The 15,806-nt window shown below is 36.6% G+C and overlaps 1 protein-coding gene across 5 annotated transcripts in view; it reads right to left on the reverse strand.

Annotated features, from left to right (window-relative positions):
* The window catches only part of DIAPH2 (diaphanous related formin 2), a 235,640-nt gene that overhangs the window by 131,813 nt on the left and 88,021 nt on the right, over nt 1-15,806 (reverse strand). For all 5 annotated transcript variants that reach the window (XM_062627438.1, XM_062627442.1, XM_062627439.1 and 2 more), the window contains 2 exons: nt 12,376-12,615; nt 4,416-4,545 (listed from right to left, as the gene is read on the reverse strand). In XM_062627438.1, the coding sequence (XP_062483422.1) occupies nt 4,416-4,545; nt 12,376-12,615 (370 nt within the window). The remainder of the gene's footprint in view (nt 1-4,415; nt 4,546-12,375; nt 12,616-15,806) is intronic.

Consider the following 15,806-nt stretch of genomic DNA (forward strand, 5'->3'; position numbering starts at 1 on the left):
GCAAGGTGGAAGATACTGCAGATCTCTCTGCAAAAACAGTTTCTTCTACCGCAATGAACTATAAAACTCATGTTTGACAGAAAAATGACTCCTACTTATGGGTATGTTTAAATTGCTATACTTGAAAGCAAAAATGGTACAGAATGTTTTAAAATATTTTCTCCACTGTAAAATTATGGCATTAAATCACAGTGAAGTACTTGCACAGAATTTAAACATTAAGGTTTTCTTACAGTATTTGTAATAATAGATTAAGTATACATATATTTGCATTCCACAGTGCTTCTGAATGCTGATGTCTTTCCTAGAGACATGCCTCAACCATCAGAACCATATGCTCACAAATTGGAGAAATAATTTTTTGTGTCAACAGGAGAAAGAAATCTGTGCTCTTGTTATTAGTACTGTCTCGTTGTCTACACAGACATAATTCACTCCCCTGCTCCAAGGCATCTTTCACTTGATTTTACTCAGAATGCCCTCTGTTTCTTTTAACAGTACTTGAATTATTAGTGGCATAGCTTTATACCAAGCACACAATTCTCTACCTTAAGCACTGGAAAAAAACCTCATTATTTCTGAAAGAACTTTTATACTGCATGTACAGTTAAGGTCAGCCTTTTGCTTAGAGTTAAGCTGCTCTTGGGAGTCCTAAAACTGCTCAGATAACCCCAAGATCCATACCCCATCTATACATGAGGTATCACATTAACTTTTACAACACGTCAAGATAACATAGAGAATGGCCAGCTACAGATAACAGCATTCTATATCCAACTGTTTCTGACCTAAACACCAAGAGAACAACGCAGGCCCATAGAACTTCCCATAACTACACAGCCTAGTAGCTCCCACTCTTGGCAGGCAAAGCAAGCAACACAAGTATGTCCTGCTAAATTCAGGAGGGGCTGGACACAAAGTTCAACTGATAAAGGTACGGTTGTGTTTTATTTTAAATACAAGCACAGCGTTTAAGCTATGAACTGTGATTTACAACTGTTGGTCTTTGAAAATCTGAGATTAAGTTGCTATAAAATACACGGCTGATGTTCCTCCTCAAGTGTGCATGTTACATATTTCTTTTTTATGATTTCTGGGAGGCTTGACATTCAGAGGAGTTTCAAGTTAAAAAAAAAACATGTCTCTTCTAAGGGATTCCACATTAGACTTTTTACATGACTTTGCCTAGAAGCCCCAAACTTGTGATCTGACTGGAGTAAGGTACCTCTTGTTGTGAAGTTTGGTTTGACTGAACCCACAGAACGGGATGGAAATTTGTCAGCTATTTAATAAAATCACAAATTGTAGGATGATAACAACAAATACCCTGAAAAGCAGCAACTGGAGTAACAAGTGAATAAGGTAGAAATATGAAAACAAGGCTTTACACACTTGGAACAGTAGGGGAACAAGAAGAAATCATCGCAGACTGGAGGAAGGTGAGTGAGTATCTCTCCCATTTAAGAATCCAGTTTGTCACAGTATTGTGAGATTTGTATTGGTTTTCATTTCATACAGTCTGCTCCAAGCTTTTCCAATAATGTCTTGCCAGTTAATCAGTTTAACCTTTGTTCATACTTTCCAGAATAAAACTGTTTCCTAATTTGTTTTTCCTTTTCATAAACCTCTAGATTGATCTGCCATCTTTAAAAAGATCAAATATTTCATTATACCTAATATCAGATTATTGAAGCCTTTAGTACATGCATGAGCAGTTCATCTAATCCCATTGACCTTTTCATATGAAAATCCACTTTCATGCTTTATCTGCTATTTGTTAAAAAAAATCACCTCCTTGTTATAAAAATCATCTGTTGTTCAGACGCTGCTTCTTCATTCTTATATGGAAATTAAAGACTGAACTTTTATTTTTGTGGAACTGAGAAAATGCACCGAAGATTGAAAAGAAGTTGTATATGTTAAGTCCTATATTTGGAGTTTTATGTACAATTTAAACCATGAGGCTGCCTTCTGCCTTAAATGTAAGCAGCATCCATCTCAGTAATCAAACCCATTCAGCTATATTTCCTTATTTATAATTCATACAGAGACAACATTTGCTGGTAGATTTCCTTCTATTTTACGTATAAATAACTGATGCCAATGTCCTCACATCTGTAACCAGTTTACTCCAAAAGAAGCCTCCTACAGGGAAAATAAAGCCAACTGTCCATCTCTGAAACCACTGGTTTATCAGGAAACAATAAATAGGAAAGAAAAATCTTCTCTTCAACAAAAAACGTTAACTTCCTGCACAGAGAAAATGACCACATGCGGCAGAGCAGATGAACATTACAATTAAGCAAAATCCCGAAAGTACCAAGGGGAACTGTAGCAAGTGGCACAAATCACGTTTATTCTGCCAAAAATCCGCTTTGTTAGAGAAAGCAGAGAAGGGCTGAAAGGGAAGTTTTGGTCATTAAAAACCAACAGTAATTTATACTGCTGATAATAAGTCAGCACTGTTTGTAGGAAATATAACGAGCTTTTATTTTACAGAATGAAACAAACGTAACTGCAATAAACCCTTTTTTATATATATTCTAAGCATCAGGATTATTAGTGACTTTGCTCCCATTAATATGCTTTGTCTCTTTAGGATGCTACAGCTTATTTTAGCTTGACTAACTCTTTCAGTTTAATTCCTCAAGTCAACTTACAGAACATCAGAGGCTTTGAATCAAACTATAAAAATCTCAGAGCTGCAAGGTCAAGCATTAGCAACAGGAGAAAATTAAAAGATCATCAAAGGTGCCTGGTAAACCATAAGGCTTTGTAAAGAATTCTATAAGAAAGAAAAGGGAAGAAAAGGATTAAACTTAAAAATCACATCCAGAAGAATGATCATGAGACAGAAAACATTGCTGGAATTTAGATAAGAAAACAAACTAGTTCATAAGTAAAAGGAATCACCAGTCACTCTAGCATAGTCCTTGTGAACACACTGGCTACACCAGTGATGCTTACAGGGTAAGGTTGGGTGAGAGAAAAGATTGTCAGCAAAATTAATAGTAAGAATTCTTTGTGTAATATCCATAGTGGTGCTCAGATATAAGTAGCCAGCTGTATGCTGTTCAATCATGCACCATACATATAGATATCTATATGCTGTTCAACCATGCACCATATATATAGATATCTATCTGGTAGATTCAAGACAGTAATGCACAAGTTAACTTTTCAGTCTCTATACTGCTGTAAAACACACCACCACCCTCAACCCTCTACTGACTGACTGGTTCCATTTTGTCAATAGGCCTTCATGTTGCATTCATCAGCAAAGAGGAACATTAAACATGCAGACATTTAATCAAGACGAATAAAATGCAGTTTATATGCAGAAGAGAAAAAGCATATGAAAGTACTTGTGAAGTTTGAGAAACAACAAAAAAATGTGGGCCAAATGCAATCACATAAATCTGTGAATAAGTTAGAGATGAAGCACTAGCAGTGCTAGGGAGTAGTTCATCAATCAGCCTAAGTCCTTGGGGAAACAAGACTTCTGCTCTCACTTGACTAAAGTGTAAGACAGAAAACGACAAACTGAGAGAAAATAATGGCTTAATTAAAAGAAGTGTCTGTCTAATAAACACTGCACTGAACAGAGGCACTGACTGAGAACACCGAAAAAAGGAGACAAAAATTCGCAAGACAAACCTGCCTAGAGCTAGCAGAAATGTTATTTTCCCCTCTCTTTCTCTTCATATTTGTGTGCTACCCCAAGTTTTTATCTTCTGATGAATCAGTAATGCCCAGTCAAAATAGAACAGTTTGAATTATCTTCTTGAACCGCTATCACTCAGACTTTGCTTGGGATAGCTAAGCAACAAGCATGGTGAGCAGCACAGCTTATTTCACTTAGATAGCCAACATGTGAATTAAGCTATCACTTAGCTATACTGCTGACTGACCAAGAATAAAAACAGTATTAAGTGTTGACTGTATGGTACAATTCAACCATATATTTCATATACAGCCTGGGATCCTTAGAAGGCATATTTGTTATTCTCTATTCAGTGTTAGTTCAAGTGTTAATATGGGAAGGATACTGTGTGTAAGCACATGCACTCATGCACACAAACGTTCGATCTCAAGCAACGAGACTTCAAAGGCATAGTGCTAAACTAAACATCACCATTACACTGCTTACACAACTTCCCCCATGTGATTTTGCCAGTACTTCACCAAAACAGGCCATATTATCACCGCTACCTACTTAGAAGAAGAAAAGCAACTTCAGTACTGTTTTTCCCCTGCTTACTTTTCTCAGGTCAATAAATACCAGAAAAGCAAAATCCACATGGATTATGAATGCTTACAGGTTATGTAACCCTACAGCCTAATAGGTAATGTTGGAAGTATTTCATGTCAAAGCACACAGCTATTGCTTTCAGGCATTTTATCTATTTGCTTACCTTTACTTGCACTCTCAACATGCTGCAATTCCTCTGGAAATTTTAAGATGTCCCGGTAGTTTTCCTCACAGATTTCTGCCATGAAATGTAGGAGGGTTGTTTTATGATCTGATGATTTAGTATCTCGAATCTAACAAGTGAACACAAGAGAAAAGGGAGAATTTTTCAGTCAAATGTTTAAGCAAAGTCACCATTGCAATTCTAAACTCTTCAGCAAAAAGTTACTGCAGTTGCCTGCAAATGAAAGAAATCATTTAAAACACAAAAACTCTCCAATTCTTTATCATTTAAGACTACAAAAGGAGCCTGCACCTAAGCTCCTATGCTGCATTTCCTGAAAGAATAGTTAGACCAAGAACAAAAACTGAAGACAGTCCATAAAGTCCTGAGATTTGAGCAATGCAGGTTCAGAATGCTTGCTGTGATTAAAAAAATTGCTGTGAATAAAGACTAAACAGAAGAGCATTTAGTTCATTCTTTCAGTGCCCCCCACTGACAGATTTCTAAAGGAATCCCTCTGAAATGCTGCAGAGCTGGACAGAGTGCTAAAAGTCAGATTTTGCTCTTTTACCAGTCAAGTTTAACAAACTCCTTGTCATAAATCTATAGGGTTTTTATTGAAACACAATTTAACACAGGCTGATTTATCCGGAAGACTTTAAATTGTATACAGACACATTAAATAAATGCACCCCACCCTCCTGGAATGCAAAATAATCCAAAAGCAAAGGTAACTAACTGCCACTGAAGAAAATTTAACACATTCAGCTTCATTTATGAAGAGCTGCCTGAAAATTATGCACAGCATGAGCAAAGAGGTAACTGCATATTTTCGCTAGCCGTTAAGGATATATTAGAGGCAATTTTTAGTGGTCTAAAATAAACTGGTCTTCTTGAAGGTGGTCAGACCCTCTGTTCTCCATTAACCTGAGTGCACTAACTGCTAGAATCGGTTTGGTGTTTTAAGAAACTAAGTCTGAAACAATTGTTAAAATACAGGGCTAGTGGCAAATTTCCAAGGAAACGGATCCTGGTGGCTAAATCCCATGGCACAGTGCATGCATATATGCAAAGGAACATCATGAACTTGAGAGGGAGAAAATTAATTTCAGTCTAAATTTAGTTTCTCAATATTTTATATGGATATGGAGAATGAATGTATGAGTTGATTGAAGATTTAGTGGAAGTAGAGATCACCCCTTATTTACAAGGGCAACAGAGAGAGTAGATGGATGCAAGAGTTTGTGATAATTGTACTTCACTCTCCTTAGAGAATAAGTATTACAAGTATATCTGTAAAGATGTATTTAACCACATTACTAACTCATCTAGTACAGTTCTTATACATGAGTAAGCTACAACATACACAACAAATGAAATCAAGGATTTATTTAAGAATGCATAAATGTGTGTGTAAAATCTCCTATTTGTTTTCTCATTCTCTAAATCACTAGAAGTTCTAATTCTATAATCCTCATGACAGGCTTGCCATTGATGTTCAATTTAATACAGGCCTTTCAGCTTTAAGGATTACCCTGTTAAGAATAATTGAGTACAGTCAAAAAACAGGCTTTTAAAAATATAGGGTATTTAGGCAATTAAGAAAGCAATTTAATTCATACCCATTCAGTGATTAAAGGTGAAACAATGCTCAGGTAAAAGGTTTTAATGTGCTACATACGTTGAAGTTTCTCCAAGTTGAAAAAAAGCCTGGTAGATTTAGTGGCTAAACATCTGCATGTTAAAAAGAAATTGCATTTCAATTTGTCTGTGAACAAGAACTGTGGGATTTGCAGTCTTTGATCTCTCTGACATCAAGTGGATAAAGCTTTTCCTTTTTTCCAAATGGACAAAATTATTTTGCCTTCAGATTACAACAGAAACATCTTTTGTCACCGGTGGTAACATCGTGTTACCAACAGTTAGTAGTAGCACCTGCTGAGTGGTTAAAACCTGTAGTAAACATGCCTTCAGATCTCAAACTGTGTCAAATTCACTTCTCTGGCACAACCAACAAATACATCTCTGCTACATCCATCTGTATTTCCAACAGCTAAGAGACAGAACTGATAACACAGCTCTGCTTGATCTTTAGAATTAATATGTATGCTTTAAAAATCAAATTTTAAGCCTACTAATACAATTAGAAGATAAGGAATTTAGTAGGGTTTGAGTGTATTTTAGCAGATATTATTTAAATGTAAAAGTAGAAATGAAAGATAGGAACCAGAATGCTAACAACAGCATGGCTGCGTCTTGACATTCTCTGGATTCACAGAGCATACTTGTATTCAGGACAATTCTTTTGTCTCCTCTCTTTTTATTCTTGGGTAAAATTTAATGTTTTATTCCTTTCTGGAAGAGACAAACCTGGGTATTTTGAATGACAAAGTGGAATCAGTTTTTTCTCCTATCTAAATTGTCCCTAGTTTCAATTTGCAACCCTTGTCTCTCATTCTTTCGCTCTACACTGTGCTAAAAAGCTTGGTTCCACCTTTACAGCAACTTACTTGGTATCGCAAGGTTGCCACAGGTCCTCCCTAAACCAGCTCAAGTTTATCAACAAATACAATTGTTTTTATAGAGTCCTGAACATCGTGCTGCATGCACAACGCACCAAAGCCCGAGTTAAGGGCAAAAAAGTCACTACCTGTGAACTCTTGACTACAAGCCCAGCACACCATCACCTATCATTGCTGCGAGGGCACACGGCTGGCTCAGGTCCTTCCACGAGGACAGGCTCCAGGTTTTCTGCTGAGTTGTATCATGCATAAACACAAAATCAACTTTAAAACACTGGTATTTTCTGTCAGCATAAATCTAAACTCTCCTTTTGCAGCCAAGAGCTCTGGAGAAGGGCAAGTTTAAGATGCTAGACTTACAAACAAAATACACTTAGGACCTGTGTCACATTAAAAGGTTAATAAACAGGAAATCAAGACAAGTGTCTAGTTTGCCATCAAAAGACTACTGTTTAAAAAAAACACCTCATGCAGCTGACATTTAGTCAATGTCTTTTCAACTAAAGAAATGTCTTATTTGGGTTTGCAGACCGAGTGCAAATCATGGGGAAAAATATAATCAATACCTTCCCACTTCCTTTCATTCCTTGCACTTTTACGTGTTACTTTCTCAGATAACTGAAGATCTACTGTAAATAGTGATTAGAACTTTTAATACAGTGGCTCTTAATTACATCTTAACAGACAATTCAATCAGAAACACAAACTTCCGTTAGGTGTTCTATGGGTTCTAAATGCCAAATGACATTACGGATTAGCATGGGAGCAGAAAAGGAAAGATTACATGCATTTCACGATCATACGTGTTCCAGCTTCACAAGTGCTGCATGGACCCAGGCCAGTGCTAAAGAAAAGGTGGACTGTACAAAGGGTTGCATGTTTAGAAGCAGACAGAATTGCCTTGCTAGTGATCCCTTGGTGTATTAAATAAAAAACAAAGTGAAAAAACATCCAAATTTCTACTTAATAAATACATGTAATGGTAAAAAAAGTGCATCCTAAAACTCTCTGCCTCTCAAATATTTCTGCATTATTCCCCCTGTATTTCCACCCTTTTCAGTCTCCAAGCTTTACTGTATTAGAGAAATCCTAGTAGTTCCCTAAGACTTAGCAAACCCACAGAACCCGCCAACATTCTCCATTTAGAATACAGATAATTGCCTTACTTCTGCATCTTTAGTAGTGTTAACACATTGGAACAGAGCAGTGCCTGAGTACATGGCACCCACAAAACATCAACAATGCATGCCAATGACGTAAGGTTTTCCAAATTGGTTTCTTTTACAATAAAAGACACTAACAGCGTGGTATTACACATTTCTACTGCAGGTTTTGATTCTATGGCCTTTCCTTACCTGAGAAATGGAACTTAGGAACAACATATTTAGGTAAAAATATAAACTCATAAAAATATAGTAGATGAGTGCAGGCTACAGAAAGCAACTTCCAGCTGAAAGTTGAAGCCTCATTTTGAGTGGTCAATACTATGGGATTCATTGTTTGGGAAATGATTAAAGACCAATATACACAGAGCATAATAATCACAGCACAGGCATTGAAATCAAGTATGGAGTATAACGTTTAGGTCTGCAGCTCAGAAATAACATGAATGTAACAAGTCTCCCTTTACATGCAGTATCTTGGTAAAACATTTAAAATATACAAACCATTCTGTAACCCACTTCCAAACCTTTTTATTATTTTTATTATTCGATTTTATTCTCCTATTGTTATTCTGTTCATACGTGAGAATAGCTGCTCCTGCTTGCCAGTCTTGATGCAGCAGCTGAATTCTAATGTTGGTCTCTCTTGTTTGAACAAAATTAAGTTCTCTGCCTTCTGCCAAGTGTTGTTTACAAGTTATTTCTTTCTTCAATAACATCATACACTGCAATATAGCATCCAGAGAGATAATCTGGTTTTAAGGATTTGCAATTACTCTACAGGCATTAGCTTTTTAGCTATGGCCAGACAAGTTTGTATTCATGCTTTCTTTGCTTTATTTTCTTTATCACGATGTAAGGAAATTGTTAGATAGTAACAGATTTCTGCGTACAAAGTGACCAGCTCTGTTTTAAGAACGCTTATTTTCTCAAACCAAACCTTTATCCCAGATCAATACTTGCTTCTATCCTTTTTTCCAGATCATAAAACATAACTACTAAACGGACAATTCATTTGAAGATTGTTCAAAGATGACCCAAAAAAAAAAAATCAATATGAAAATCAGGTCTTATTGAGAAGTGAATTCCTGACGTTCGAATACCTCACCATTAAAACAAGGTCTGGGTGTGTTCTGCACAGAAGAATGCGCACACACAGAGATGTGTTCTACCTGCCTGGCTCTAAAAAATAGACTTACTAAATTATGAGCTCTCTTGTCAGGGGCAAGAATTCCACTGCCATTACAGGCAGTGTAAATCACTGCTCTCGAAAAGAAGAACAAAGATAGAATGAACCACAAACTAAAACACTTGCAAACATCTCAAGCCTTTAAAACCCACTGATCGAGTCCCCACTGGTTTGATTCCCCTTATCCCAGTACATTTTCTGGGACTTAAATCCTTGTCTTCAGACAAAACATCAACCTACAGTAAAGAACAGCTAAAAACTGGCGTGAGTCACAGATAGTTGGATGTATTATAAATTCTGTTCACATAATAGCTGAAGTTTCAACAATATTCAGAGGATAATACTGTTGTTTACCTTCTATCTTGGTTTGTCCCATCAAGTATCTAACAGGGAGAGTCACCAAAAGTAGTAAAAAAATTAAACGACCGAAAGGACCAACATTGTAAAATATCATAGAATTATAGAATGGTTTGGGTTGGAAGGGACCTCAAGATCATCTAGTTCCAACCCCCCCTGCCATGGGCAGGTACACCTCACACTAAACCATGGCACCCAAGGCTCTGTCCAGCCTGTCCCTGAACACTGCCAGGGATGGAGCATCCACAGCTTCTCTGGGCAGCCCATTCCAATGCCTCTCCACCCTTACAGTAAAATCTTGTTTGATTTTAAAACTTCCATTGAAGAAGTTCTTACTTTAGGTAAATAATGTTTTAAACTGGTAAATTATTTTCCTCATTCTAAAGTTGACCAATTGTAAATTTTGACACCTTTTGAATAATGTGATAATTTACAGCTGGTATGTGGCTGTAGGCAGATATTAAATCTCATGCTTATAAAACATATTGCCACTTGGTATAGTTTAATATGTTGTGCTATTCACAACAGTTAAGGAAGGCCTCTCAGATCACAGTCTTAGTTAATAACACTAAGCAAATAAAGGCATTTCTGGTGGAAAATGGGAAGGCAGAATCTGAAAGCAAAAGAACCAAATGCAATTATCAGTCGAAGCAATCAGTGTATAAAAAGAGTCATTACCCAAATATGAACTCAGATTCTTAACAGTAATCACTAACAAAAACCCAGTCATTGTCAGTACTAATGATGTAAACACCTCCCTTTTATAAAATTAAGCCTCAGTGGAGGAAAAGGTTACTTCCCTTAATATGAGTACTTCCCTGAAGTACAGGTACAAAGTTATTTGAGAACAAAGAATTCTTGCAAAAGCACATTATTACACTCACCAAATTCAAATTAGAGTGGCAAGTGCATAAAGCAAGGAAAAGCAGAGCTTTAAATAGCAGAAATTATCTTTTTTTGAGTAATAAACAATAAATTTAAACTGCACAATGCACATGTCACTCTGTCCAGAAAAATCTACCTAACTTTACCATTAACTTAAGCGACTTGTTCTGAGCGTGGAACTTAAGAGTGATAATTCATCAGGTTGAATCAATATGCAAAGATATCAATGACACAATTTAAAATCTAGATTTTGATAAGACCTTCCTTTTCCTCCAACAGCCACCGCTGCCTTTGTGATTGTCTTCATTTTAGCCATCTCCTTAAAACAAAATATAGCTCTCCCCTAAATGCAATAGCACATTGAATGTTTTATTATGGAGAATGTTTAAGTATTTTCTCCAACATTCCCTCAAAGAAGAGGGGAAAAAACCAAAACAACCAATAAAATAACCCATCACTTCCCTCAGAAATAACTATCTTGAAAACAAACAAAAAAGTTAAATAGATTTTTTTTCTGAGGGCAAGGCTGAATTAAGCAGTCATAGATTGTCCCAGTTACTCTAAATGGAATTAAGCTGTAAGCACAGATAGCTATGCTTCAGCAATTATTCAGTTCAGTAGAGAACAATTTGCAGGATTAGTCAATCTACATTAGCTGTGTCAACATCTGTGGGATTTGCATTGACAGCAATTCATAAATCTATCACCTGGAGTGCAAGGATTCCTTCTCAAATCTATGCCATGCTAGAGTACCATTCATGCACAGTCATCATTTCCCCTTCCCCTTATTAACAAGTAGTTTTCTACTTAAAACATAATTTCCCTTTAGATTCCACTACTATCAAAAAAGAAAACGCAGCACTAGAACTAAGGAAAAAAAAAAAAAAAGTCCTTCAACTTGGGCCCTTTTAAGAAAAAGCTATTAAAGAACCAAAGTTTTTCTCAGGTGATGGTTTTTATTTTGTCAGAAGTTAATAACATCTTTGCATTAAACTAGAGCAAACAGAGTCTCTCTCTACTGAAATATGTCAGATTGCTGTGTTTGAAATATTATTTCCCCCTCAACGTTCCATTTCCTTGAAGTACACATCATATTTCTTCATGGCATCCAAAAAAAAAAAAAAACAGGACTTGAAACCTGGATCCTCTAATTAGACCAAACAAAATAGTAACTGAAGAATTCCTCTGCAAGATTTATACTGACTACTTTGTTCTTTAATCTGTTCAGCAAATGTTGCATCCATTTAAGATAAGGTAAAGTACCTTCCTTTCAAAGGCACTCTACAAACTGAGACAGTCAAGTTCAGATCAGTGTCTTACACTTGTTTTAACATATAAGCAAACAAGCACTGCACATTAAATACTGACTGCTATAGATAGTGCACTTCTCATTGCGTCCTGTATTTTGGCACCACAACTGAAGCTCAATGTTGGTTAACAATATTCATCTTTAATCATAAATACTTATTTCTGTGACACTGCTGGAGGGATACCTGGATCGAAGATGGGGAGAAAGATGAGCAACTAGAGCTATTTCAGAGCTCTCTGTATATTCTATTGACAAGACGATAGCTGAAGAAATTCAGATTGAAAAAGATGTTCTACTCGTATACTCCAGAAAGAGTGTAACAGACATAGAATTAAACTGCCCTAAATCGCCACTGCACTAAGACAGCTACAGCAGGGGAGCAGCCTAGAAATGCTTACTCTGCACTTGTCTATCCGTTATTTAATAGAGGTGCAGTAAACTACCCAGACTGAATGTTTTTCCATGTTTAGGGTACTTTTTCATGCGTCATGAGTTTTACTGATCTGCACTTAAAGGTTTTATAGCTTCATCTTACCTTGCAAAGAAAACTTATGTTAAAACCAAGAGACTGTGCGTTTCTGGAGCCAGCGTTCATGTAGTTTCCAAGGAACAGCACTAACTCTAAGAGCTTGCTAAAGCTTTCACTCTTCTTGAGCTCTTCACAAGCCAGTGTAACCGCCATAATGTCAGGTTTGATATTGTTTACATGCTCTTCGAACATAAGCTTGAAGAGGATCCCGTTGAGACGTGACCGCAGCATTTTCACTGAACTCATCTACAAAATAGGAAACATTGAATCAGAACATAAAAGAACCCCAAAAGCAAAATAGCTTATATTAGAAAACAATATTGTGCAGCAAACAAGACTCCAGTTTCTGTATGTTTTCACTGCCTATTTTGTATTTCCAGGAATCTGTACCTGCCCATAAGTATCTGTCCCCAATCAATACGCTTGAAGTGGAAAAAAAAATACAGTGAAGCTATACACTGAAAATAAGAGTGGGCTTTTTGTCACCAAAACATCTAATTTGCTCCAAACTCAGAGGCAATAAATGCACACGGCCAAAACCCTTCCTCCCAGCAAAGGAAACCTAAGCCAGTTCTATCAGTTACCAAGAACTGAAGATGAAGCTGAAGGTACCCACAGCAAACATTTCATCACATCTCCAGTGAAGTTACTCTTGAACTCTGATATTCACCAGCTTCACTGAACAAAGCTTCTCAGTTTTCTTTCCTTCAGAAATGGTACTACAATCTCTCAAGTGCATGTGTTGATACCAGCACACACACAGCACACTTCAGTCTGACAAAGCAAGAGAATGAAACCTTCCATTTTTTTAGATTCATTTACTGAGCTGATACATAGCTGTCAACTTGCTCTTGGTCATTAGGAGAGCAATGGGAGAAAGACACAATGAATTATTAGGGACCCTTGCGGAGGACATGGGAATATCTAAGTGAGTCTGAGACAAAGGAGATCAAGCTTCACTGATCAGGTATTTGTATAAAGCCAGGTCAAGTATTTTATGCTATTGTACTGATGTGAGCTGCTAACTGGGATATTTACGGATGACATCAGTGCTACATCTAATAATGTGGTTTATTTTTGCAGCTTTTAATTGAAATGAAAACCAAACTGGGTTTTGTTCAGTTTTCTACACTTACAGCAAGTTATAAAATAAATAATATGGATCCTGACAGTATTGCTAGTTACCAAATAGCTCGGAGGTATTTTAAGATACACCATGGTATATATTTGTTACTAAGATTTTTTAACTTCATACCATCAAAAGACCCAATCTGTGTACCCCAAAGAATAATCAGGATCAGGAGATGGATATGGAGGTCTTGGCTGAAATTCATGACTACAAGTATTACATTAAAATCAATATACCTAAAGATACTAAAGTAAGGATATACTTTTGGATCCCATGACATCATACCTTGTAGGCAACCTACTGACTGCTTTTCAACCTCGGCTTTTTGTCCTTTTAAACAAATTTTGTAAAACTATTGCCCACGATACCATCACCTTTATGTTTCCTGACACTGTGCAAAAAGTAGTACAGGACAAATTCCTTCCTGAGCTGATAAAATGATGGAAGGTTACAAATCAGTGTTGTAACATGGTAAATGGCCGAGACACTGAAAAATATCTACAGTAGTGATTCATCAGTTTAAATCCACAAGGCCAGTTTCATTAGACTAGCTACCAAAGTATGCCCAGTCTTTTACATTTTGCACAAGTGATCAGTAATATTTCCCCCTTAGTAGCAGAGTATAACTCTGGAGAGATATTTAAGAGCAAAATATGCACTGAGACCTTTAATTCACTTGAAAATTTTCACTTAAATGCAAGAACCTTTCAAACCCAACACCTGATTTTAATCAGCAGAATAGAGAAAGATTTCTCTCCCAATATATTCACAATCAGTGGTGCTCTTGAAGCACTCTGTCACCTTGTTACATAACAAATCACAGATCTTGACTATCAAAACCAAGATTTTTAGGTGCTCACGTCTCTGTTGCCCAAAGCTTTATGGTGGCTTTCTGAGGAACCACGATTGCTCTACCAATGTTATCTACTGGACAGCTACCAGAAGCAGCTGCAAAAACTTTCACAGGAAAGACCTGGGTGACCTGAATAATGATGAAGTCCTACTAAAAGTACTATAAATATGAAGGCACTCCAGACGGTCTCAAATAATTCATCTGACAAGACCGGAAGGAGGAAAAGGAAAGGAACAGAAGCATTCCAGCATAACTTTTTTTATCTATCTCCATTGTCACAAATTCCTCCAAGTCTCTCTCTATAAGTCAAAAGTCTTGAAACATTATTCTTCTAATCATTTTGTATTTCAGAAATATCATAATGAAAAGCTCTGCCTTGAAAGTATAAACCTTCACTAAGCTGTGGTAGATTGGTATTTAAATTAATCCCATCATTTGCTTTTAATTTCTGTAGAACAATCTCCAGTTACTGTTTTCACTGAAAATGGCACAGATGCTGCCAAAAGCTTTACATCTGAAAACACTGCAACAAAACACATGGAAGCCAGCAGAACAGTATGACTTCAACATTTCTGATAAATAATCCTCTACAACACTTCTACCCATTTGTTCTTCCTTTAACACTATGAAGTGTCACAGAACACTGATCACAACTACTTTGCAAGGTAGTTTGACTACCAAACCAGCAAGAAGTTTTGATTTCATTTGCTGATCTGCATTATATTTTACAAGTACCTTGACAATTTTAGAAGTGCTGTTTAAAGTGGGTTGTTTCCTTAGAATTCAAAGCCTTTTTATATACATTATGCTCTTGACCTATCGATAGAAGATGACCATAAACGCTATTTTATTTCCTCCTTCCCCACCCTGCACTGGTTTCTTTCACCTGCATGCTTCTGAATACACATGTTCAATGGCTGATAAACATTGAACTCACAGGAACCTTCTTAAAACAGGAAAGGTGCAAAGATTATATTCACTTAGAAAAAGGTCAGGTTGTTTACAGCTCTACAAAATTAGTGTCACAGGCATCTAAGAAATAACACATTCAAAGAGGGACAAGTAACAGCAAGCATTAGCTTCCGCTATGAACAACTAAAGCAAGAAAATGGGTATTTCTTTGCCAGCTAATTGTGAGCACTGGGCTGCGTGTCATTATTTTCCCTTCTGAGCTTTCATAAAGGTCCTTGTCTGAATGCTCTATCTAATCAGGTTCTTTATTCAGTTTTTTATTATTTTTTCTCATTGTTCAATTTTTGAGGTCTGTATTGAAACTAGGTTCAAAGGTTACTGGAGGGAGGCAAAAAGCACAATTAAATTTGCCTTGCTTCCTAAGCAACAAAGGTGACATTCCTGTAATATAAATTTGTCACCTTACTAAGACAACTTACTCGGCCCCTACCTACAATATATTCAAATTGGGGTTTTTTCCTAGCAAGGCTCTAGAAAGATTAA

The sequence above is a fragment of the Pezoporus occidentalis genome, unplaced genomic scaffold, assembly GCF_034315485.1.
Source record: "Pezoporus occidentalis ecotype Australia unplaced genomic scaffold, CSIRO_AGI_Poc_V1 ctg30, whole genome shotgun sequence".
Taxonomy (NCBI): Eukaryota; Metazoa; Chordata; class Aves; order Psittaciformes; family Psittacidae; genus Pezoporus; species Pezoporus occidentalis.